The following is a 24,617-nucleotide window of genomic DNA, read 5'->3' as shown; positions in this document are numbered from 1 at the left end:
GACTTATGTTTAGAAGGCTCCCCCTACAGGTGTACAGCTCTGTTGTCACTGTCTTGAAATTCTTAATAATGTTTGAACAAGGGTCCCACAAATTATATAGCAGGCCCTGAGGGCAGGAATCAGCCCAGCTGCTTAGCCTCCCTTTCTCCTTCCCCTGAGGCCTGTGTTGGCAAAGGAGGTTGGCTTCCCTTTGTTTCTTTGGGTTCTTCCTGAGGACTCATGCTGCCCTGGTTCTTGCATCTGCTGCCTGACCCAACTTCAGCCTGGTCAGACATATTGAGACAGGTTAGTTAGTATGATTGCCTCTCACTTGGGAGCTGCAACCTCTTCTCCTGTCTCTAATAAACTATCCTCTTTCTAAAACTTTTTGTCTCTCCCTGGTCCGTGTTTCCATTCTTTGGCTTCACGAGACACGATCCCGGCCCACACCCAGAAACAGCTAGCATATTCAACATCACCTACATCAATATGGGATAGGTTGGGTCTTGGGGAAGGCAATGCAGGACAGTTAGTGGTGATTTCCAACTGGAACCACGGGGTTTCCAAGTCAGAAGGACCTCAGCAGTCATCTGCTGCCATCCTCCCACTGTAGAGGAAGGGAACCTGAGGCCCAGAGAGGGAAAGAGACCTGTGTGAGGTTGCACAGCGAGAAGGTATTTGGACTAACAGAGATGCTTTCCTTACCACTTGTATATGTACCCTGTGGGGGAAGGCAAGCAGTGAAGGGGGGCAGTGCTCATTTAACACTGCGCTAGGCCTTGGAAGACTTCAGTCACCTTAAGCTGTGTGAAGTTAGGTTTTAGCTCCCGGCAGGAAGGTCCCTGCAGGCTGGGAGCAGCCCTGCCCACTTTGGATTCAATAAAAGCAGCAAGGCTCAGCCAAACTGAAGCATAAGTTCCCTTTAAAATGAGAAAAAAAAAAAAGGAGGGGGAGACAAGATTAAAAAAAGAAAGAAAGAAACAACCAAAACCTGACTACCCAGCAGAGCACCCTGGCAGGATGAATTTGGTAGAGTGGTGTGTCCTGACCACCACCCCTTCTGTGCCCACACCCTGCCCCAGAGTGGGTACTGAGGCCTTTCCAACACTGAGGTCACTTAATCCACCCGGCTAACCTGTCTGATGTTATTTTTGTTTTCACTTAGCAGATGTAGAAATTCAGTCTCAGAGAAGTGAAGTGACTTTCCTGGGACTTCTTATGTCGTGCTCTCAGAGCTCACTGATCACAAGAGATAACCATGGGAAATGTAGAACACAGTGCCAAGCGCATAGTAACCGCTCAAGAAAGATTAGGGATATAAGATCCCACCAGCTGGAAATGGTAAAACGAGGACTCAAACCCAAACCTATCCATTTCCAACCCCATGCTCTATTCCTGTTATCTGGGGTCTCCCGGTTCCTGAGTCCTCTTTAGTTAAACCTCAATTGATTTAAGCTTGAGCTCACAATTCAATTGATTTTTTTTTCTCAGCTTTTGACACAGAAGAGTTGAAAAAAGCAGATCCACAGAAAACAAGCTAGGATTCAGAATTTAGTTTTTGAAGGGTATTCCTCAGGAATATTCCGTAGTGAGAGCCCACTCTGGCTAATTGCCTGCACCTTCTCTGTTCTCAAGCCTAGACAGGGGGTGACACATCATAGATATTTAAAAACAATTGTGGAGGACAGGAAGACGCTCTCTACCCCACCTTAAGTCAGCAAGGAAAGATCCAGTTATATTTATGGGATATTCTTTGCCAAAGAAGAAAGGATTCCTTATACATTTTAGAATTTTTAATTTTAAACATCAAAGGATTTATAGCTTAGGGAATGAATTCATGTTATTGAGGAATTCAGTTAAGCAGAATGGTTGGTCACTGGTTCTTGTCACTTACGGTCCAGATGCAACAGCATAGCACCCAGAAATCTCCGTTATGCTAATAAGCGTGGTGTCCAGGGGCCTGAGGCAGGCAGCTTCTCCCTCAGCCTCCATGAACCACAAGCAACCAGACAAGCAGGGAGGATGTTGGTGTCTGTAGACGGCCAAAGTTCATCGTGAAGCCAGGACTTTACATCTACCTCACCTGTACAGCCCTGGCTGTTGTTCCAGGCCAGTCCCAATTCCCTTTGCTAGCCTGAGCTTCAGGGCAGAGGCTGGCAGGACAGCTGGCTTTGCTGCTGACACCTGCTCATCTACTGGCATTTCAGAGATCCAGGGCAAATGCCACGTTGCAGGGGAGCACGGGGTGGGCTAGCATGGGCTGATTTGGTTCAAGGTGAGTTGCAGGGCTCCACGCCCCAGATGTCCCCTGCCGCCAGGGTCAAGTAGGGAACATAAATGAGAGAAGCTGCCAAGTTGGTACCACAGTGAGCTGGAAAGCAGGGATCCATCCAGCTCTCGCTGGTGCTTTCCAAACAGGATTGAGGACCAGTGTTACCAGGTATTCCAGTTTCTCATGGAGGCTGGGCCTCCACATTTCTACATAATAGCTCTTAATTTTTAAATTCTCCTCCCTCCCTCCCTCCCTCCCTCCTATCTTTCCTTCCTTCTTTCTGTCCCTTATCTTCATCCTTTCTTCTCCTCCTCCTCCTCCTTTTTAAAATGTGAGTACACAAGGGCTTCTATTTACAAACCCTGGGATAAGGAACTGGGGAGGAAAAGGCTGAGGACAATATAATCTGCCAGAGCTGGAAGGGACCACAGAACCAACCTCACCGAGAATAAACTAACAAATGACAAATGGACATGCTGCCTCATTCTTCCATCTTCATTTATTGAACATTAAGAATTAAGCCCACAGGACATCACTCAGTCTTAGCTGGCACCTGGGAATCAGGCCCCTGGTCCAACCACTGCCCCTTCAGGAGACAGAGCTGGTTACATTCCCAGCCAGACACTCTTTCTCCACCTTGGGCCTTTAGAAGCGACCTCAGTGAGTGTGGAGGGTGCAGCTCTAGCTAGTAGGATCTCAGTGAAATGAGCATTGTCTCATGAGAACAAAAGACTCTCTTATCACTCAGGAAATTACAAGGGTTTTAGGAGCTCTGGGCCAGGAACTGGGGGCCAAGATCAATACATGCATATGATCTATTATTTCAGAAGTTCTGTTGTTATCAAAGAATAGAGAAGGGGCCAGGCAGTCTCCGCTACCCCAAATATTGTAATATACGGATAAGGAAATCAAGGCCCAAATAGTTTAAGTAACAGCTAAGGCCTCATAATAATCAGCAAAGCTAGAATTCAAACACGGCCTATAGCAGACATTCAATTTTTACCTCTCATATTTCAAGATAATTTTAAGTTAAAAAAAATCAAACTAGTCATGCATCTAGTTTTAAAACTTCAGTGGAACTAAAAAGCTTGTATCAAATGCCAGCAGTCCTTTGTCCCAACTCCATCCACTGCTATCTAATCCTGTTCCCCACATCCATCTCTTTTAAGCTGTATCTTTTGGCATTTCTCTCAGTATTTTAAAATAATGTGCTCATACTGGTATTTCTTGTTTTAAAAATTAAGAGCAGTAATTATTGACAAATGATTTAGCTTTCTTACACCTGTCCCCTGAAGTCCTTTCTTCCCTTTTAAAAATGAGATTATGTCACAATAGAACCTCTAGGGTTAAATTCTCAGTATGTTCTTGATTATGAGTATGTAAATATTGTTCACTGTTGTGCTAAGTAGTTTGCTGTGATTATAGTTCTTTTGTTGTAAAAAAAAATACATTCTTTTTTTTTCTGTAGCTAATAATGGCCACATTTTCCCATTTGCTTTATTATATACCGGAGGTGCCAGAAAAATGTATACACATTTTAAGAGATGTTAATGTTTTGGTCAACGTTGCACAAGCAGTAGTTCGCCGTAATCAGAAGTGCCTGGACACTGATGGTGACCACTTTGAGCACCTCTTGTCATTGCAGAAGTCAAACGTGACTTGTATTCATCTTTCGTTGTCAGCATATATCGAGTATTACAATTTTAATAGTTTTTCTTTTTAAAATGCGTATACATTTTTTTGGCACCCTCTGTATATACCAACAGGCAATGATTCCAATTGCTTAGACAAATTAGGTTACCTCTAAGTTTTATTTTCCCCCTGGAGAACTTTCTTTAAGCTCTTTGTATTTCTACTCCAAATGAACTGGCCACCTTTTTGGTCAATTGCCCAGTTACCTCTGAAACCACCTTCCTAGGTCATTCTTCTGAGGTTGATTCTTTGGTTGATTCTTTGTTTCCTGGATGCTTTGCTTTCCACTTTCTTGCTTTACAACTCTGTTTTGCTGAAGCACATTCTCCAATGACTTCAACGGATACAAATTTATTTACCCCTTGTTTATCAGGAATTTTTTTTTTTTTTTTTTTTTTTGAGGAATAAACAGTGTGTTTCTCCAGGGCCCATAGCTCCAAGTCATTGTCCTTCATTCTAGTTGTGGAGGGCGCAGCTCAGCTCCAAGTCCAGTTGCCATTTTCAATCTTTGGTTGCAGGTGGGCGCAGCCCACCATCCCATGCGGGAATTGAACCAGCAACCTTGTTGAGAGCTCGTGCTCTAACCAGCTGAGCCATCCAGCCGCCCCCTGGAATTATTTTTATTTTAGCCTCACGTTTGATTGAGAGTCTGGTTGTATACTGAAGTCTAGGTTGAAAATTTTCACTTAGAATTATGAAGGCATTGATGTGTTATCTTCTAGTTTGTAGTGGTACTAAGAAGCATGCCCTCTCTGCCTCCCACCATCTCAGAAAATCTTTAAGATTTTCTCTTTATTTCCAGTGTGCAGCTCTTAAAGTTCAGTTTACTAGCCCAAGTATGGAGACTCACATCTTTCAGTTCTGGGAACTTTTCTTGAGTTGTTTCTTTGATAACATTCCCCTTTTTGTCTCCTCCCCTGCACCTCTTGCCCATTTTCTCTGTTCTCTATTCCTGGAACTCCTGTTAGTCAGATGTTGGACTGAGTGGAAACTCTAGTTTTCTTCTATTCTTTTCCATCTTTTTATTCTTTTTTCCCCCTGCTTTCTGGGAGATTTACTTAACTATCATCAACCTCTTAAATTTTTTTTTTTTAATTTGGCTATGAAAAATTTTAATTTTTAGGTGCTAGGTTTTATTTTGTTCATTTTTCAAAGCATTATTTTCTTGTTTTATAATTGTGATATCTTCTTTATTTAATTTTCCTGCTCTCTAAAGAACTTCTTTTGACACTTCCTTCAAGGCAAGTCTACTGGCAACAAATTCCCTCAATTCTTTCTCCTTCAGTTTTTGTTTTCTGAGAAAGTCTTTATTTCTCCTTCACTTTTGAGTAATTTCACAGGGTACAAAATTCTAGGTTGGTGTTCCTTTTCTCTCAACATTTAAATCATTTCATGCTACCCTGTTCTTGCTTGCATGGTTTCTAAGAAGTGAGATGTAATTCTTATCTTTCTTCTCTACAAGTAAGGTGTTTTCCTCCCTCTGGCTTCTTTTAGGGTTTTTTTTGCTTTGTCTTTGATTTTTTTTTTTAACGTGAAATGACTAGGTGTCTATTTTTGGGTATTTATCCTGCTTGGTTTTCTCTGAGCTTTCTGGATCTGTGGTTTGGTGTCTCATATTAATTTGGGGGAAATTTTCAGTCATTATTGTTTCAAATACATTTTCTGTCTTCTCCTTCTGGTATTCCCATTATGCATATGTTACGTCTTTTGTCATTGTTCCACGGTTCTTGGAATTTCTTTTCTCCTGTTTTGATTTTTTTTTTCCTATTTGCTTTTCAGACTTGTAGGTATCCGTTGAGATATCCTGAAGCTCAGAGTCTTTCCTCAGCTGTACCTAGTCGACTAATAAGCCCATCAGAGGCTTTCTTCATTTCTCTTAGTGTTTACCTTTAGCATTTCTCTTTGGTTCTTTCTTAAAATTTCTGTGTCTCTGCTCACATCGCCTATCTGTTCTTACATGCTGTCTACATTATCTATTAGCGTCCTTAGCATATTACTCATAGTTGCTTTAAGTTCCTGGATGGTGGGTAATTCCAACATCCCTGTCATATCTGAGTCTAGCTATGAGGATGCTTGCTTTGTCTCTTCAGACTACTTTTTGCCTTTTTATATGTTTTGCAATTTTTTCTTGATAGCTGGACATAAAGTCCTGGGTGAAAGGAACTGCTGTAAATAGGCCTTTAGTACAGTGGTGGCAAGGGGGAGGGGGAGGGGAAGTGTTCTCTGAGTAGGTCTGTCTTTTAGTGAGCCTGTGTGCTTCTGGACTGTGAACTTCACACATGCTTCACAGTTCTCCCTCCAATCCCCTCCAGGAGGCTAGAGCTGGCTGGAGTTGTGTATTTCCCTTCCTCCACAGTGGAGGCTCTGATAAAACCCCAGCTGGTTAAGCTCTGGTTAAATTTTAAGTTCCTCTTGAGGGCAGATCTTGTTAAGAAAAACAGAATGCTCCGGCACATTTCAAAGTGATTCCTTTTACCCTTCCTGCAGGAAGCATGACATGATTATTCTCTGTTTACGGTGAGAAGCTGATAGAGTTCCAAGAGGTGAAATGCACAACCTCCCCCACCCCCATGACTGGGTCCCCTGCAGTGTTTATCTCTGACTTGTCCACACTGAGCCTCTAACAATTCATCAATTGCAGTTCAGGTTCCCCCAGAGGTTTCTGCTCTGCTTTTTGTCTGTCATTCTTTCCAATTTGGGGGGGCAGTGGTATGCCCTATAGCCTGACTTTTCTTACAGATCTCAGAGTTGTTGACTCTCCAGTTTGCTGTTAGGATGGAGTGAACACTGCCAGAGCTTCTCGCATACTGGAGTGGAAACATCAATATCATTGTCCATGGAAGAAGGACCAAATGCATGGATCTTGTGCCTGTTATCCCCCAGGAAACACAAAGTGTTTGGAGAATAGAGTGTCTGCCTTCTCCCTGGCCACAGTGTCTCTGGCCTTCCTCCATACCTACTGAACATTTTTTCATTGTCATAGCAGTGAATCACTACCAAATCTGGATTTATAATACCTAATCTACATCTACGTGCACCTACACAATTAGATTCTGTGATTGATTGGGCTGATTCCCCCACCAGATTGGAAGGCCATAATCTAGAGATGGCCCTGCCCCTGTATAGGAGTATCACTCAGAAGTATTGTACTAGGCAGCAGCCGAATCACCAGGTGCCCTAGTGACTCAGAAGTCAGTCTCGTCTGAGGTGCAGGCTCTTCACTTTCATAATCAGAAATTACACAAAGGCGACCTCTAGTGACCAAAGGAAGAAACTGCAGTTGCACACTCCCGGTCTAGGGAACTAACCCACGTACTTCCAGGCACTTTACATAGATTATTATGCCATTTGTCCTCGGATTTATAATATCTACATCTGCAAGGTGGATACCATCACTCCGACTTTATAGTTGAGGAAAGTGGGGTTCAGAGAACCCTACAGGTTGCAAGTCCCTACAGTGTAAGAAGCAGCTAGTGTTGAACGAGATCCAACCTAGGTTTTCTCCGAGGCCAAAGCCTTTGTTCTGTCCACCAGTCCCCCTGCGATTCAAAATGTAGGGGCAACACTGGGACGGTGAGCAATGCAGACCTCAGGCCCCACCCCAACCCACTGAATCAGACCTTGTATCTCAAGCAGATAAAATTTGGTATGTACTTTCACGTTAAAGTTTAAGAAGCACCCTGACTCCCGGAAGTGGAAGGGGAAGCCCAGCCTGAGTCTTCCCAAGGAGAAACTCAATTTTCACCTGTTTTGTAAATATGGATTTCTGGTTACAAAGCATTTCTGTTCTTTTTCAAGTACTATCATTACATTGGCTCCACTGTACCCTTGGAGGTAATAAGGTCAGTGATTAGTTATCATTCCCATTTTAGAGATTGGGAATAAGCCCAGAGAGCTGAAGTGACTGCGCAGAGCCACTAGCCAGCAGGCTTCACACTCCGTCACATAGATTGGCTGGGAGCGTGACCCTGAGGGTTCCAAGAACTGGTGTTGGTGCCAGGATAGGAGTCGTAGGTTCCCGAGCTTGCCTTCTGGGGTCTGAAATCACCAGGCTGCATGGCAGGAGGGCTGTCTGGCTCTAATGTGACTACCTGAGTATCCCTGGGCGAGCTGTTTGACATCTCTTAGCTTCTGTTCCTTCAGAGAGTTGTTACGAAGACCAAGTGAGAATGATGCAAGTCCAGCATTGGCACAAGGTGAGAACTCAACAAACGTTAGTTGATATTCATTCGTTTGTCTAACTATCGAATACTTAGTATATGCTGAGCACTGGGCTAAGATAGCTGATGGACGAGGGAGACATGACCCTGCTCCCATGGAGCTTACAGTCAAATGGGGGAGACATTTGACTGTAACGTCTCAAGTGAGCAAAAGGCATGTCTTGACATTGGCTGTGTTTGTCTTTGACATAAATGCAACCTTTCCTTCCTGTGTTCACTCAGAGAAAGTGAAGTCAACCCTTAAGCTCTTACCCCCTAGTCAGGTGTGAACCATGGCCCAAAGCTGTCCCACCCCTCTAACATTTTGAAGTGTTTCCTCCTTGGAGAGTTCCCACCCCTACCACATGACTGGAGCAGGGAGGGGGGTGTAATAGAAGATGAGCTGGTTGGATAAAGGGGTGCAGCTTTGAAGATCATCCCAGAATGCTTTCCCATACTCAGGCAATACTCCACCTACAATGACCACTTTTCAGTTCCACAATCACGTTCCTCCTACCACAGGGCCTTCGCATATGCAGTTCCCATGGCCTGGAAAGGTTTCCCCACTTCTCTTCAATTCATTCATTTTTACTCATCATTCAGGGCCAGCTCAAATGTCACTTCCTCCAGGAAGCCTTCCTTGACTCCCCAGATAGGCTCCGGGTCCATAAATATAACATTCTATATTTTCCCTTCTTGGTACATGTCACAATTTGCAAGTATATACTTGTGTGACCACTTGCTTAGCATCAGTCTTCCCCTAGACTGAGCCTGGAGCTGGTGTCTGTTTTGCTGAGTGTCTTCTCACCAGCACTGAGTATGGTGACTGGCTCACAACTAGGACAAAGGGGCCTGCTCAACACATGCTTCTGGAAAGACGGGGTGTCAATGCTCAGGATTTTGAAGTTCACTTAAAGAGTTAGGTCAGGGAGGGCCATGCAGCATGGTGGCCAGTCTGAGGCTACAGCAGTGCATGAAAGACACAGTGAGGGCTTGAGCCAAGGCAGAGGCAGAAGGATAGCGGACCAAGAAGATTCCCAATTCAGTGGGAAGGGCTCATGAGATGTGGAAGAAAAGGGAGGTGTCAAGAACCACTGTGGGTTCCCAGCTCGGTCAATGGAGCGTGGTGGTGCCCATTTCTGAGATGGGTTACAGACAATAAGCTAAAAGTTCCTGCCCCACCCCCAACTCCCACCCCAGCTTATCTTCCTCCTGCCAGTGGCCTGGACTCTGTCCCCAGCACCAGACACAGGCCACACAGTTCAGCAGCACAAGCCCCTTTTTATTAACTATCCTCCTTGGTCTGGATGTGCATAAGAAGAAAAGAAACAGTAAAATGCCCTGGGAAGGAGAGGGGGCTCTTAGGCCAAGTGGATTCCAGCTCCTTGTCCCAACTGGTTGGGTTCTGGGCAAGGACTCCCTTAGCTGCCCCCACCCCCAAAATCCAGCATTGGGAGGCTGTGCAGCCCTGCTGACCGGGCCGGCCTCCTAACCTTGTCAGGCATGGGTGCTGGCAGCAGGCAGAGAGCAAACAGCAGAGTGCGGCTGGCCCCAGGGACTGAGAGAATGTGAGGCAAGGCAGATCACCCCATCTGGGGACTGAGCAGGAGCCTATCGGCCTCCAGTCAGCCTCTGCTTCTGAGATCTGACTGCCCTGAGTGGCTGGCTGCTGGGCGGGTCCTCCTCCCCCCCCTGAGGTTTTGGGCAGGAGGGGTCAGGGAAATGCCAGAGGTTTCAGGTAAAGGAAGCCTGATTCGGTGCCGGGTGTTGGCCAAAGTGGGTGGCCGAGGTGTTCAAAATGGGAATATGGAGCAAGAGAATAGTTCCTCTTTACCCTGCCTGGGGCACAGTCCAGATGTGACCTCAAGGTGACTGACGGGCCACCAAGGCCAGGCCTGGTGGGCATGTGGGGCTGAAGTTGATGAGAGGGTTTTGCATGCCCTCACACCGCCCCAATGCTTATGTGAGCAGGAGAGATTGAGCTACTCCGAAAAATGGGATGGGGGGGGGGTGAAGTGATGGGGTTGGGGAGGAGCAGACAAGATCCCGATTGGAAGGGAAACTTCCAGGCTGGCATGCCTGCAGTCAAATACTACCCAGTCAAGAACAACTCAGTTGCCTTTCTTTTTTTCTTTTAAGGAGGGCGCAGCTCACAGTGGCCCATGTGGGGATCGAACCGGCAACACCACGCTCCCACCAACTGAGCTAACCAGCCACCTCTCAGCTGCCTTTCTTATCTCTGGGCTACCATGCTGGGTAGGGTGGGTGGGGGTGTGTGTGGAAGTGAAGGGCAGAGAGAAGAGAAGCAATCATTAGAAGAAAAGATGACAGGTTCGCCTTGATCGTAACCAGCCCAGCCTACACAGGTCTGCAAGGGTCCCAGACTTGTCCATCACCCACGCTTGTGCCTCTGAACAGAGGGGCCCACCTGGGATCTGAGAGAGAAGACAGACTCCCCGGCATGGGGAAAGCGAACGGCAGAGTACTCACAGCACCGTGGCACGGGACGCCCCTGGCCCCTGGCTGAGCCGGGCTGGCACCGTTTGTAAACATTAGACTTGGGGATGTCTGGGGATGGAGGAGGACACCTGGGTGTGGGTAATGACACAGGGCGAGGCCCCAAAGCCTGGGAAATGTCAATCAGCCATGGGAAAGCGGGCGATAGGCTCCCTGTGGGCCCAGGAGGGAGTGGACAAGGCATGAATCTATCCGCCTCTGCGCATCTATGTTAATTCAGTGCTACCTTTGGAACTTGCCAGATACCAGAGGAAGCCTCTGCTGGCTGGTCTGCCGAGAGACCAGAGCAGGCGCTGAGTCCTGGGCTAATGAGGCATGCCCCTACTCAGGACTGGCTGCTCTGTGGACAATGGTGGCCTTTTGCCCACATTCCTTCTCCAGAGGGAGGTTAGGCTGCATCCTTTCTTCTGACCCTCTTCACCGATGGGTGCTAGGCATGGAGAAGTTGAGAGCTGGAGGAGTGGGGGAAGGTTGCTTTGTGATGCGAGACCTCCCACCATCCACGTCACTGCCAGGACAGTGGAGCAGGAAGGGAGCTGGGTTTGAGCTGTCCAGAGGTGTGGAGCCTGATTTCATCCCAGATCCGTCCCTGGAAAACGATGTTGGGTGTAGAGGTGAATGATGCTGTACTCAGGGTGGCCCTGCAGCCGTACGAGATGGGTTCCTGTGTCCAATGGCAAAGGCTGTGTGTTCCCTGGGAGGCACTGGTTATGCCAAGAGATCCACAAAGACGGCATTGGCTGTGGTCTGGCCGAAGATGAAGGCTCCCAGGGTGACCAGGAGCACCCCGTAAAAGACCAGCACCCACCAGCTGTAGGGCAGAACGAGAGAGGAGCCTGGTCAGTCAACCCACCCGACTCTGCAGATGTCTGATACATACATATATCAGTGAGTTACCATAATTACTTAAATCTCTTTTCTGATAGAACACCTCCTATTTCTCAAGGGCTTTTCATACAAAGGTTACTGCTGCTAGGTGTACGATCCTTAATCCACAGGTAAAGAGACCAAGGCTAATGGGATTGACTGGTCACAGCAAGCCAAGGGCAGGACCAGGATCAGAACGCATGTCTCCTGATGGAAAGATCTTCAGGAAAAAGCAGGTGACATAGAGTGTGAGCCATTTCATTAAAAAAACAAAAAACAAAAAAAGTGCTAAGTGAAATAAGTCAGACAGTAAAAGTAGAGAACCACATGATTTCACTGATATGTGGTATATAAAACTGAAAACAACAAAAGGTCAAGACAAACAAATGAAGGAATAAAAACTCATAGACATAGACAGTAGTTTAGGGGTTACCAGAGGGTAAGGGGGGAGGGGGGCTCTAGAAGAGGATAAACGGGGTCTAATATATGGTGATGGAAAGAGAACTGACTCTGGGTGGTGAACACATAATGTGAGATATAGATAATGTATTACAGAATTGTACACCTGAAATCTCTGTAACTTTGCTAACAATTGTCACTCCAATAAACTTTAATAAAAAAAAAAGCAAATATATGCATCAGAAATAGCAATAAGGTTATAACTGGGTAGTAAGAATGATTTTATTTGCTTCCGTAGACTTGTCTGTGTTTTTTTAGATTTTATATAATGAATATTACTTGCATAATATATATTTTTAAAAAGCATGCAACCTATTCTCAACCTCTTTACTATTCAGAGAAACATGCATATGAAAACAGTGTGGTGTTTTTATATCTATCTATTTAAACAAAAATCTAGAAGGCTGTTATACATATAGCGCTGGCAGGGGAGGGGGGGTCAGGGTACTCTCATTCAGTGCTGCGGAGACTGACTGGTACCGCCCTTGTGGAGGGTAATTTGTGCCAAAATAAAAATGGCCATGCCCTGTGACGTAGCAATTTCCTTCTAAGAATCGATCCTGCCAAGAACCTCGAACAGGTGTGCCAAGATGTGTGTGTGTAAGAGTGTTCACATCCAGGACACGTTCACACAGCAGAAGATTCTGCAGCCCTTCAAAAGGGAAGAAATGGACTGTCTTGTGTTGACATAGAGTGATCTCCAAGGTACATGGTTAAATGGAAAAAAAAAAGGCTAGTGGCAGAAAAGTGTGTCTGGCATGAAACCATTTTTGAAAAAAACAAACTCGATACAAAATCCCGTGTGTTTGTGTGTCCACATGCAGAGCATTGCATACAGACAGGCACACATGCCCAGAAGAGTCCAGAAGGGCACAGGCCATGCTGATAGCATGGAGCTCTCTCAGGAGAAGGCATGTGGTAGGGAGTGGGCTGTGGGGGAAGAGGGACTTCCACTTTTTCCTCTCAAGTCCTTCAGTAGTGTTTGAATTGTCATAACTAGCATGTTACCCATTTAAAAAAAAAGTATTTTCAAAACTTGTGTTTTTCAAAGTATGCAAGCCTTCTGACCCCTACTATATTAAGGACCCCTCCCCCCCAACATAAGAGGTTACCTCCTGATCTAGCACGTCCCCTGAGGGGACCACGGGCGAGGACCGAGGGCTGGGCCCTGCTTTACCTGGCTGGCTTGACTTCTTCCATCTCAGAGAGTTTGGCTTGAATGAGGCACAGCCCTGGAAGAGAAGAGGTGGCTCTGAGAGCTTGGGTGGGCTCCCTCCCTCAGGCCCAGCCTCCCCCCTTATGGATAGGCAGTGGTGGTGGATGGAGAAAGGACTGTTTACTCTTCCAGATATGCTATTTCTGCCAGCCACACCCAGCTGGACGTGCTAGATCTGTTCTCCTAGGAGAGGCGAGCATCTGACAGGGACACCTTGGGCTGCAGGCAAGACTCAGAGCTAAAGGGGCAGGCCTGGAAGGTGACCCAGTGGTGCCTAGACCCCAGGGCCCTTCCCAGGACACTTCTGAGCAGATGTGGTCCCCTTGCTCCAAGCAAAGTGGCAAGGGTTTTCTAGGTGGTCTCCTCAAAAGAAATAAGCTGGGTATTGTCAGAACTCATGGCTGGGAAGATGGGAGCGTTTTCTAGGGATCTGGTGGCAGACCCATGTCTGAAACGCAGATCTCCTGGCTTTTGTGTCAGGGTGCTGCCACCAGATCCCATTGCCCTCTGGGGACTGAACCAGCCAGATTCCTGATGGTCATGAAGCAGCAGGGACTTGAATGGGGGCTTAAGGGTATAGGATGTGGACTTGGGCAAACTTGAAGTTGAAAGGCTCTGTTACTCATTAGGTGAGCTTGTTACCCTCCCTGAATCTCACATCTCCCCATCAGTCAGAGTGTCAACTATATCTTCTTTTCGGGAGAGGATGCTTGCATAGGGGTTGGCACAGAGCCTGTGGAGGGGGACAGTGAATGCTGGTGGTTGCTCTCGCCGGGCAGGTGAGCAATCGAGGAGCTGAGGCCGGGAGGCCCTGGGAGCCAGGGGTCTGTACCTGGGAAGACGAAGATGAAGCAGGCGGCCAGGCCTCCGATGACGGAGATGACCTTGCCGATGTCAGGGATGAAGAGCGCCAGGAGCAGGGTGAGCAGGAACCAGACCAGCGTCTGCAGCACTCGCCGCCTCCGCTCCCGCCCCACGTCCTCCTCCACGGGCACCCCCTGGTAGCGCAGCCAGAGGCCCTCGACCACCGCCCTGCCCATAGGGAGAGGGTTCAGCCTCAGCCGCACAGCCGCTAACAGACCCCACCTCCAGCTCCTGGAGCCAGACCCCCGGCTGGGCAGATGCGGGTGAGGCCCTGATCCCTGAGCCCCTTTCCTGTTCTGTAAAGTGGGCCTCGTTGCCCTCTTCTTGGGGCGGCCTTGGGGGCTGGGTGAGATGGTCAATGAGAAGGGCTTAGTGCTCTGCCTGGCCCAGGACGTGCTCACCCGGCGGGAACTGATGCTATTCTTCTCCCGAAAGGAAGGGCTGGGAAACCCAGAAGGCTGTGTGTTCAGAAAAGAGTCTAGGCTAGAGGTTCTCACAGGACTCACAGAATGTTCTGGGAACTCTGGGACAAAAAGGACCCCAAGACCCGGCTGGGGTACTTGCGGGGCCATGCTAGGCACTGTTTCCTATGGGATTCAATTTCTCCTTCTACAAAGTGGGTTCCGCACAAGGCCACATGATCATGTTCAAAGGGCTTTCAGGGTCCCCGAGGGAGCAGCCCAGTGGGGTTGGGGGACTCACCGCCCACAGAAGTGCAGGATGGAGTAGGAGGTGAGCACACTCAGGATGATGAAGGCCCGGGCCACAGCCACCGCCATGTCATTGGAGGGATAGGACAGGAGCACGTCAGGGTCCACAGACGCTCCAAAGGTCAGGAAGCCACAGATGCCTGAGGGCAGGGACAGGAGGGCTGGGTCGGGGCCACCCTGGGAGGGTAAGGCTGAATGGACCATTCACTGTTGGATGTGACATCAGATGGGGCAGGCGTTGGAGCAGGTCCAGAGGCTTACAGGGTGTCGGGCTGGGATCAGAAGCCTCCCTCCCTGACTTCTCACACCCACCCTCCCCTGCCACGTTTCTGATCGTGCACTCGCCCAGCACGGTCCTGCCTCAGGCTTCTGCACTAACTTTCCATCTGCTCAGCCCTTCATGCTGCCATCTCCTCATCACACAGGTCTCAGCCCAGATGTCCCCTCCTCAGACAACGCTTCCCTGCCCAGCCCGTCCACAATGACCCCCACCCTCAACGCTATCTCACAACACCCTGTGATTTCTTCACAGCACTCCCCTCTCTGAAATGTTTTTAAACTTGTGTATTGTCTGTTTCCCCAACCAGAACATGAGCCCCAGGAGCGCAGGGACTCTGCCCATTTGCCTCTCACTCCTCGCTCTGTCTTCAGAGGTAGAACAGTGCTGGCCCCAGAACTGTCTGGGGAAGGAATCACAGTGTCATCCTTCCTGGTCGTCCAGTCCTGCTTCTTCATCCAGACCATTCTCCACACAGCACCTGGAGCCATCTTTCAATGAGCCATGCTCCTGCTTGAAATGTTTCCTGTCTGGCTCCCAACAGTCCTCAAGGCCCAATAGGCTCTGGCCCTAGTCCCTGTCTGGCCTCAGGGACTGTCCCCTGCCCCGAACTTGCGCCTCTACAGCTATACAGACCTTTCTTCTGTCCCAGCCTCAGGGATTGGCATTTTCTGGTCCCTCTGTCTGGAATGCTCTTCCCCCAGCTCTTTAGATTCTGGCTCCTTCTCATCATTTGGGCCTCCCCAAATGCCAACGCCTCACAGAGGAGTCTTTTGTGAACTACCCCCTTAAGCTGCCCCCTCCCAATCCCATTCACATCTTCCGTTTCACTGTCACCATGGTACACATCACTGTCTGAAATTCTTTACTGATTCCTGCTCTACTCTTGTAAGACCGCCTCTCTGATTAGACTGTCAATTCCATGAGGGCAGGACCAGGTCTACATATCTCCACGGCATTCCCCAGGCCGAGAGCAGTTCCTGGCACTTACTAGGCACCAGTGGAGAGCTGTTGAATGAACGGATGACTATATCTCTCTCATCTGGCCCAAGGCAGCCACGTTTCAGCCAATGCCTACAGAAGGGTTTGGTGTGCTAAGCGTGAACGGCTGTCCCCAGGAAAGTTGAACCCGAGGATTTGGGGACAAAGAAGGAAAATGGGAGCACTCCAAGCCTGGCCTTTGGAGAGGAGCACTCACCTGTGCCCATGTAGACAGCGAGGGCTATGACCATGGCGGCTGTCACCACCCCGCCCCACGTCTTCACCTCGGGGCGCTGCATGCTGTTGAAGATAGGCACACTGCTCACGTGGCACTGTCAGGGTGAAGGTCACAGTTATGGTGGGGAAGCGACCTCACCCCCGGTTTCCAGAGGGAGGTACCTTGGGGGCAAAAACCACAGGGACAAGAGGCAAGTCCTGGGGCCCCCACTCCATTCTTCCTCCCAAGGCTCCCCCATCCTGCCTGGAATGTGGGCTCCATCATAGAGTAAGGAGTGAGCTAAGGCAACTGGCACCTGAAATCCAAAGCAGATGGTGGGCATGGCATTGAACATGGCTATCCAGGAGGTTGGCCTGTGGACAAACACACAAGAATCTGCTGCCTGTGAACCTCACAGAGCCACCAACAACCCACTGCCCTTAGTCTTCATTCAGCCCACTATGACCTCCACCAACGAGCATCTACACATTCAAGCCACAGAAATCTGGGAATGAGGAGAAGACACATCTCCACTTCACAGGTCAGTAAACTGAGGCTCTGGAAGGCCCTCCTGGAACCAAAATCCAGAATTTCTGGCTCCTGCACTGGAGCTTTTGCTTTTCTGGTTTGTTCTCTTCAAGAAAAGGGAAATGACAAAACAGACTCATCTTTATGTAGCAGATACAGAAATTACAGATGAGCACGAGTTAGAAAAATGTGCAATTCTACCCTGGTAGTCTCCACACCTGAGGCCTAGTCTCATGTTGGCTCCTCTATTGGATGGCAGTGGCAAAGTCTTCCCATCTCTGGTTCTCATTCTTCCTTCCAATAAAAATATCGGGATCTCTTGCTCCTTCCCACAATACCCATGAGTCAAGCCCCAATGACCTAATGAGCCTTGAGAAGAGAACCTATGTGGCCTTCTCATGTCTGACCCAGCACCTCTTGGGGCCCAAGTGGTGGCTTCTACCCTGTGGCACCTGGGGGACCTTACCCACCTGGTTAGGATGTCCCCTGGGGTCATCTCTTTATCTGGCCAGAAGTATTTGATGATAACGATGGCAGTGACATACCAGGTGCCCACAACGCTCAGGAAGCTGCGGGAAGAAAGGACTGAACTTCCTCCTCCCTCGTCCCAGGCGCCCTTTGTCTGATTCCACCCCAGGGGCATCCACGTGCAGCTCTAGTGACCACAGTGTCTACTGAATGAACTGGGAGGCTATTCCAAGCCAAGACTCAAGACATGCATGAGAAATAAGTTTTGGAGAAACTGGCCATAGCTAGGAGGGAGCTGGACCCCAGCAGGAGGCCAGATGACATTTCTGACCATTAGGACATGCGCTGGTTCAGGTCCATGGCTTGGAAGACTGGGCTTCAAAGCTCATCTCCTATTTTAGTCAGAGCAGCCGCCACTTGGCGAGGGCTGCAAGCAGGGACTTTGAGAATGAGGGCCTTTGAGATACTGGAGGTAAAAGGGTTGAAGGTACAAATACTGGAATGTCAACATTAAAGGGGACCATGGACACAGCTGAGTGTGACCCTGTCCATTATGGACCACAGGAAACAGCTTAGAATCCCATGGCTTTTCAGATCATAAGCCAGGAAGCCTCTCCCTTCATAAAAAGCTGTGTGGAATGTGCTGCCAGGCTGACAATCCCAACTGATCAAAAATCCCATTCTCCCTGGGAAAGCCAGGGCCCAGGTCAGGAGGCTGTCTTCACACACCTGATTATCACCTGTCCCTTCTTTGACAAGAACATTGGAGCTGAGTATCCCACTGATACAAAGGGCCACTGTCTCCCTTGTCCCTGACAGAAAAGGAAGACTTATGCTGGAACCCCTGCAAGCCCTGGTCCGCCCTGCCTTGCCCACTCTTGCTGCCCCAAGGCAAGGTGGCATCTCCAGCAGCCCCTGGGTCTCCAGTTGCCTGTGATCAGAGCTGTCTGGCCCAGGCTGGGGTGGGGCCTCCAAACCTGGCATATTTCTGGAAGCCGATCTCCCTGGGAATGGAAAGGGGCAGGATGAAGAGGAAGGCAGTGAGGCTGATGGTGAACTTGCGGTCTGTGTACCAGGGGCTGCCACCAGCCCCATCAGGGTCCTTTGCCATCACAGCTATAACTGCACAGGGAAGAAGGAGGGAGCGTCATGCCAGGTGGCTGCAGGGTGCGGCCCTCCTGCTCTGCTGGGCCTCAGGACTTCCATCGGTCTCATGGGCACAGCAGCCAGGAGGGAGGGTTTCCAGATGAATGTGCCTGGGGCAGGTGTTCCATGCCCTTCCCTTCCCCCCAGAAACCCCAGGGCCATGGTGAAGGGATGAGGTAGCTACTAGGGAACTCACTCTTGTCCTGCTGGTCCCCGATGATGATGAGGAAGGCAATGCAGGTGCCGAATGTGTAGATGGCAATGGACACCTCACACAGCACGCCTGTCAGCTTGCCACACACCGCCCACACCACCTCCTGGTAGGTCCGCTCATTGCTGGCCTGGGAGCAGTAGGCCAGGATGACAAGGCCACTGATGATGAAAACCAGCATGCCCTGTGAGCAGCGACAGAGCAAGAGGGGGTGGGAACAGCCGGGCGGCAAATGGCAGCCTGGTCTTGCTCAGCATTTACTGGGCCAGTGTCCAGAGCCAGTTGGCACATTAACTTCATCTTGTAGGGCAAGTTTAATAGATTACTGGGGGCTGCTAAATTGAGATTTTCTTTAAAAAACAAAAGTTTTGTGGAAAATTTCAAACATACACACAAGTAGATAGAATGGTATAATAGATACACCTATCACTCAGCTTCAAAAATCATCAATGCATGGCCAGTTTTGTTTCATCTATTCCTTCTACTCTGGATTATTTTGAAGAAAATACAAGCTATCATATCATTTCAACAGCAAATATTATAGCATACAGTTCTAAAAGACAAGGGCCTGCTTTTTAAACAGAACCACAAGATTATTAAACATGCAATTGATGTCAAATTTCCCTGATTGCTGGGAAGGCTTTTGAAGCCTTGTCTGGGAGAGGAAAGAATGCGGGAATAGATTAGTAATGCCTCCCGTGTGTGTGTGTGTGTGTGGGGGGGGGGGGGTGGGTGGGCGGGGGGGACAGTGGTAGCATGTGTCACCTACTGACCATCCCTGATCCAAAGCCTCCCCTTTGAGGCAAAGAGGCCATACCCACCAGCTGAACTGCCTTTCTGCCCACTTGGCCTGCACACTCACCATCAGCAGCATGATGCCAGCTGCCACGCCCCCGGCAGTGCTGAAGGCTGCTGGGAAGTTGAGTAACCCTGCACCCAGGCAGGCATTGACTACGATGAAGATGGCACCAAATGTAGAAGTGGTGCCTCTGCTCAGACCTTCAGGGGAGGCCTCCCCCTCACTCTTGGGGTTTGTGTCCACACAAGGACTCTGCAGCAGACGGGCCCGCTCCCCAGGGTCTGTGCTGAAGCCCCACTCGCCAGGGTCACTGTTGATGCTGACCTGGGCCATGGCCCTGGGAGACCTCTTCCTGCAGGGTCTGCAGATTCTGCTTCACGACCACATCCCCTGGGCAGCTGAGGCAAGACCTTCGGCTGGTGGGTGGCACCAGCCTGTTTGGGCTGTTCTGCTAGGAGGCTTGTGGGCTCTGGTTCATCCTGGCCTAGATGGGAAAGGCAGGTACCAGGGTTATCCTGAGGTGGGCACAGAAAGGTGAAACAAATTTCCCATGATCACGTGGCTGGGATTCAAACCCAGGTGTGCCTCTGTGTAGAAGACTGGGTGCCCCAGCATGGGATGGCAGAGACAGAAATAGGTCAGAGGCAAACCCTACTTGTTTCAGACTTACAGACCCATAAGGTAAAAAGACATAGATATAAAAGAGAGGGGTACTAACATGGCAGCACTAGAGAGGCCACATATGGGGCAGGAGTGTCATGGACGTATCTAATTCAGTCCTTACGAAAGTGGTCACAAAGCTTTGGAGAGCTTCTGACCCAGGGTCACATATTAGCAAGTTTGGACCCAGATCTCTCTGGATTTCCAGCCTATTTCCACACCACAGAGTCCCAAGAATATCCCTCACTCAGAACTGTGGGCATTTCAATGTATTACAGCCCAGCACAGTCCACAGTCTAAATTCTGCATAGCTTTCAAAGCCCTTCAAAATTCAGGTCAGTGCTCACTCTTTGCCCACGTGACTGACCTAACCCCTGTTCATCACAGGAGCATTCCCTCTGTTGCCCTCAGCACACCAGTGGTTTAGAACGGCAAAGGAAACTCCCTGGGTAGTCAGATGCTTCACATTGCTTCTGAAGAAGGTCAAGCACAGTTGGGAATGGTACACTCATGAGAGGGGAAGGGAGAGTTTGGGTGCTCTTTGATATTTGTCACCACACATGCAATCAAGGGACCAGCTCCAGAGGAAATATCTTTCCGCTGGCTCCAAGTCCAGAAAGATCAATCAGATGCCATAGTACTTCCTCTTACGCAATCTGCCACCCAGCCAGCAACCCAGCAAAAAAAAAAAAAAAATAGCAGCGAGTAGTGGAGGAAGAGTGTTGGGCTCCCAGGCTTCCAGGAGAACTAGAGACAGGGCCCTGCAAAGCGAGTGGTACCAGAGCTGTGAGACCGCCTCAACCCCGCTCACATCTCAGACAGAGGTCCAGCCTTGGCCCAAGATCTCTCAGCCTGCCCTCCCCTCAAAGCACTCACCTCCACTGTCCCCAGCTTACCTGCTCTTTCCACCTGATGGGCTGTGGTGGAGGGGGCTTGCACCTTACAGCTCCTCTCCCCAAAGATCTGGGATCTGATTCTCCTCCCTTCTCTCTCTGGCCCCAATTTCTTCTTTCTCACGGCTTTACCTAAAACGTGCCGTCAGCAGAAAGAAAAGTTTGAGCTGTTTTTGTGCTGGTCAGCAGAGCCCAGGGAATTGAGCCACTGACTCTGTCATAGAAGAGAGCACCAGACCAGTCAGGGAAACAGGCCCCCCCCCCCACCTGCGGAGGGGAAGAGGCCAGACTGAGGTCACAGTGGGGAGTTGGCAGAGCCAGAACTGGAAGCCTGATGCAGCATGCTCAGGCCCGAGCTGTAACCACTGCAGTAAGTAGGGCCCTCAGATCCCAACAGGAGCAGGTTCCCCCTCTAGCCTGGGGCTGGATCCCAGTAATGTAAGGGGTGGGCTGCATTGGGAGGTGAACCATGGCACCCCGGGAGTGGAGGGGACGACCCCCATGCCTGAAGTGAGGCGAGTGGGGTTCTGTGGGGTAAACAGGGGCGGGGCTCCAGGACTCGATCCCGGCCTAGGACTAGGTGGAGACTGGGGAGTGACAGGCGGGGCTACGGCGCGGCTCAGCCGGCCCAGCGGAGCGCGGGCGTGGGGCCCAGGACGCCAGGCTTCGGAGCCCTGCAGGGAGTGGGCAGGGCTCGGCCTCGGTCGGGCCCTGGGGACCCGTGGACCTAAAGCTTCCACCCTCCACGGCCGCTACCTCCTGCCCACCTACCTACCGTGCTTCACGCCGGAGCCGGCTGCGGCGACACGTGAACAGCAGTCACATGATCACTGGGGCTTGGGCGAGCCCGGGACATCCTGGGATTTGTAGTTTCCGTAGGCAGTATTCCCACGTATGTATGTACCATACTGTAAACTGATCACTTGTTGGACAGCTGAGTTGTTTGCAGCTTTGTACAGCATAGGGAATAGAGTCAATGCAATTGTAGCAGCTATATACAATCTCAGAGGAGTAGTGGATTGGAGGAGAGGGGTTATCACTTTGTGAGGGGTGTAAATGTCTAACTACTACATTGTTTTGTACTCTTGAAACTAATAAAAAAAACACACACCCATAATGGCTTTATGGAGTTTTAGGCATTTTCCCCATAAAATAGATCCTTTTAATGTGTCCAATACAGTGGTTTTTAACATATTCACAGAGTTTTGCAGCCATAGCCACTCTCTAATTTCAGCATTGGCATCATTCTTCCCCCCAAACCCTGTAACCATTAGCAGTCACCTGCTGTATCTTTCCCTCCCCTAAGCCCCTGGCAACCACTAACCTATTTTGTGCTTTGGATGAACTGTTTTCAAGTTTCATCCATGGTGGAGCATATTAGTACTTCCTTCCTTTTTTATCGCTGAATAATATTCCATGGTATCACTAGACCACATTTTGTTTATTCATTCATCAGTTGATTGGACATTTGGGTTGTGTCCACTTTTTGGCTGTTGTGAATAATGCTGCTGTGAACATTCACATACAAGTTTTTGTGGGATGCATATTTTCATTTATCTTGGGAATATACACGTATGTAGGAGTACAATTGCTGGGTTGAATAGTAACCCTGTTTAACTTTTTGAGGAAAACAGCTGTTTCCCAAAACAGCTCCACCATTTTACATTCCTATCAGCATTGTGTGAGGATTCCAATTTCTCTAGATTTTTTATTATTGCCATCCTAGTAGGTGTGGAGTGATTTTCATAGTGGTTTTGATTTGCATTTCACTGATGACTAACGTTAGCATCTTTCTTTGGGCTTATTTGGTCATTAGTATGTCTTCTCTGGAGAAATGTCTATTCAGAATTTTTTTCCAGTTATTAATTGGGTCATTTGTCTTTTTATTCTTGAGCTGTGTTCTTTATATATTCTGGATACAAATCCTTATCAGATACGCATGTATGATTTGCAATACTATTCTCAAGATTTTTATAAGATTATCATTTAAAAAAAAAATTTGGTCTTTCAATTATTAGATATAAACCAATAATTTCTATGAATAAAATTCCACAGCCCATAAGTAAGGAAAATGAAAAATTCTCAAGCAGGCTGAGCGAGCTGAACTTTGGTCATTTAGAGGTAAGCCTGAGGCGGTTTGGTCTGATAGTACCCAATGGCGGGTCAATGGGTCAGCTGTATCTGAACCATCTAGAAAGTTTTCTATTATTAAAAAAAAATATTGAGTCAGAATGCCCAAAAAATAAGGCCAGGGAAACCAATATTTAAAAAAAATTAATAAAACCCAGATTTGGGAAGTATTCTTTTAACAAAGGCATGACAATTCTTTCTCAGCCGGCAAACTAGCTCCTCTACCAGGTGTAGGAATGTTAACATCTCAGACCCAGACTAGAAAACTAGGCAAGGGTTGAAGGCAAACAGTCTGAACTGCTGAGAAAAACATCAGGTTTCATTCACACCCCATGTGACTGTTTTCAGTGAGGAAAGGGACTTAGTCCAGGGTGAGCTGGCAATACCTGTGTTTAAAAATAACAAGGTCAGCAGGGTGGTCAAGTTCCTTTTCCAGTTGAGGTCTTGGCAGCCAACTTTCAACCATGTTGGTTCCAGACAGTGAGCCTTGAAGCAGCTTCTCCTAACCTAGGCAGTCCCTTTACGCAGCAGCTAGTATGTTTATTGCTTTTCCCTTTTAAGATACTTTTCCAAAGACCTCCATAAAAACCAATTCCAGTTCAGTTCATTCATTTTTCCTTTCACCACCCTTGTGTATCCAATTGCAAGAGGGACATGGAAGAGCCAAGGGTCAGGAGCGAACCTGCTGGGCACCGTGTCCCTCAGGGAGTGACAAGCAAGGAGGAAAGAACAAGTGGGGCCCGCTACCCCTTCCAACAACTACCAAGCACTGTGGATGTGCTCTGGGCCTGACTCCTGCTCCATTGCCCACCTGACCAGTAGCTGTCTCGTCCAGCATGGCTCCTAGCATGAAGCAAAGGCGACTGAACAACCTTGGGCAGGACTGACGCCATGCAGGTGCCATTGCTACAGGTCCGCTGACAGGTATATGACTTTACAGTAGAGGTTGCAGGCTGGCAACCTACTGTTTGCATCTTGCTTGCAAATCATTAAAAAAACAAAATTGAATTAGTTGCCAACTTTTAAGCATTGATAGACCTCCCATAAAAATCAGGAAAAATTTAAGACCTGCAACCCTGGACTTTCATTCTCATAGTGCCTGTCACTTCCCTATCGCTCCTCATCACTGAGGTTGAGGGTTGGTCACCAGGGACCATCTTACATCCAGGTTCCATTGCTCTTTTTACTTTACCTTCACTGTTTATTTGTATTACCTACTTGGCTCCTATAGACATCGGAAGCTGCCACCTCCCCTTCATCTCCTCTGCTCCCAGTCTACACCCACAAGATCCTCTGAGGTACCCCACTTGTCCCCCAAGGTCCAAAGGATTACACCTACATTTTCAACATGTTGGAACTGGACAAGCTGAATGGCAAGGCAAAGAGAAAGATGTGGCTTTCGTTTACATTTGGAACAGCTAACACAGCTGTTGGCTTATGGTCAGGGGAACACGAGTTCCAACTTATGGGATATACAGCCATTTCTCCCCTTTCCTCCCATGAAAGAAAAAAGATGACACAGTAGACAGTGG

At 48.6% G+C, this 24,617-nt stretch overlaps 1 protein-coding gene across 3 annotated transcripts; it reads right to left on the bottom strand.

Annotated features, from left to right (window-relative positions):
* Nucleotides 1–9,403: 9,403 nt before the first annotated feature.
* Nucleotides 9,404–21,774, bottom strand: SLC38A7 (solute carrier family 38 member 7). 3 transcript variants are annotated; one of them, XM_019755018.2, is made up of 12 exons: nt 21,731–21,774; nt 20,959–21,087; nt 19,466–19,886; nt 18,589–18,787; nt 18,224–18,368; nt 17,249–17,347; nt 16,567–16,624; nt 16,251–16,365; nt 14,768–14,915; nt 14,034–14,233; nt 13,163–13,217; nt 9,404–11,470 (listed from the first exon to the last, which is right to left on the bottom strand). In XM_019755018.2, the coding sequence occupies exons 3-12, from the start codon at nt 19,733–19,735 to the stop codon at nt 11,368–11,370; spliced, it is 1,392 nt and encodes a 463-aa protein (XP_019610577.2). In that variant the 5' UTR covers nt 19,736–19,886; nt 20,959–21,087; nt 21,731–21,774; the 3' UTR covers nt 9,404–11,367. The 3 variants fall into 3 exon arrangements, with proteins under 3 accessions (XP_019610577.2, XP_019610585.2, XP_074170886.1); XM_019755026.2 differs by having other exon boundaries at nt 19,727–19,886; XM_074314785.1 differs by lacking the exons at nt 13,163–13,217; nt 14,034–14,233; nt 14,768–14,915; nt 20,959–21,087; nt 21,731–21,774 and having other exon boundaries at nt 11,090–11,470; nt 19,466–19,869.
* Nucleotides 21,775–24,617: the final 2,843 nt, after the last annotated feature.

The sequence above is a fragment of the Rhinolophus sinicus genome, linkage group LG11 (assembly GCF_036562045.2).
Source record: "Rhinolophus sinicus isolate RSC01 linkage group LG11, ASM3656204v1, whole genome shotgun sequence".
NCBI classification, from domain to species: domain Eukaryota; kingdom Metazoa; phylum Chordata; class Mammalia; order Chiroptera; family Rhinolophidae; genus Rhinolophus; species Rhinolophus sinicus.
Note: the sequence above shows the minus strand (reverse complement) of the source record. Positions and strands in the feature narration are given on the sequence as shown.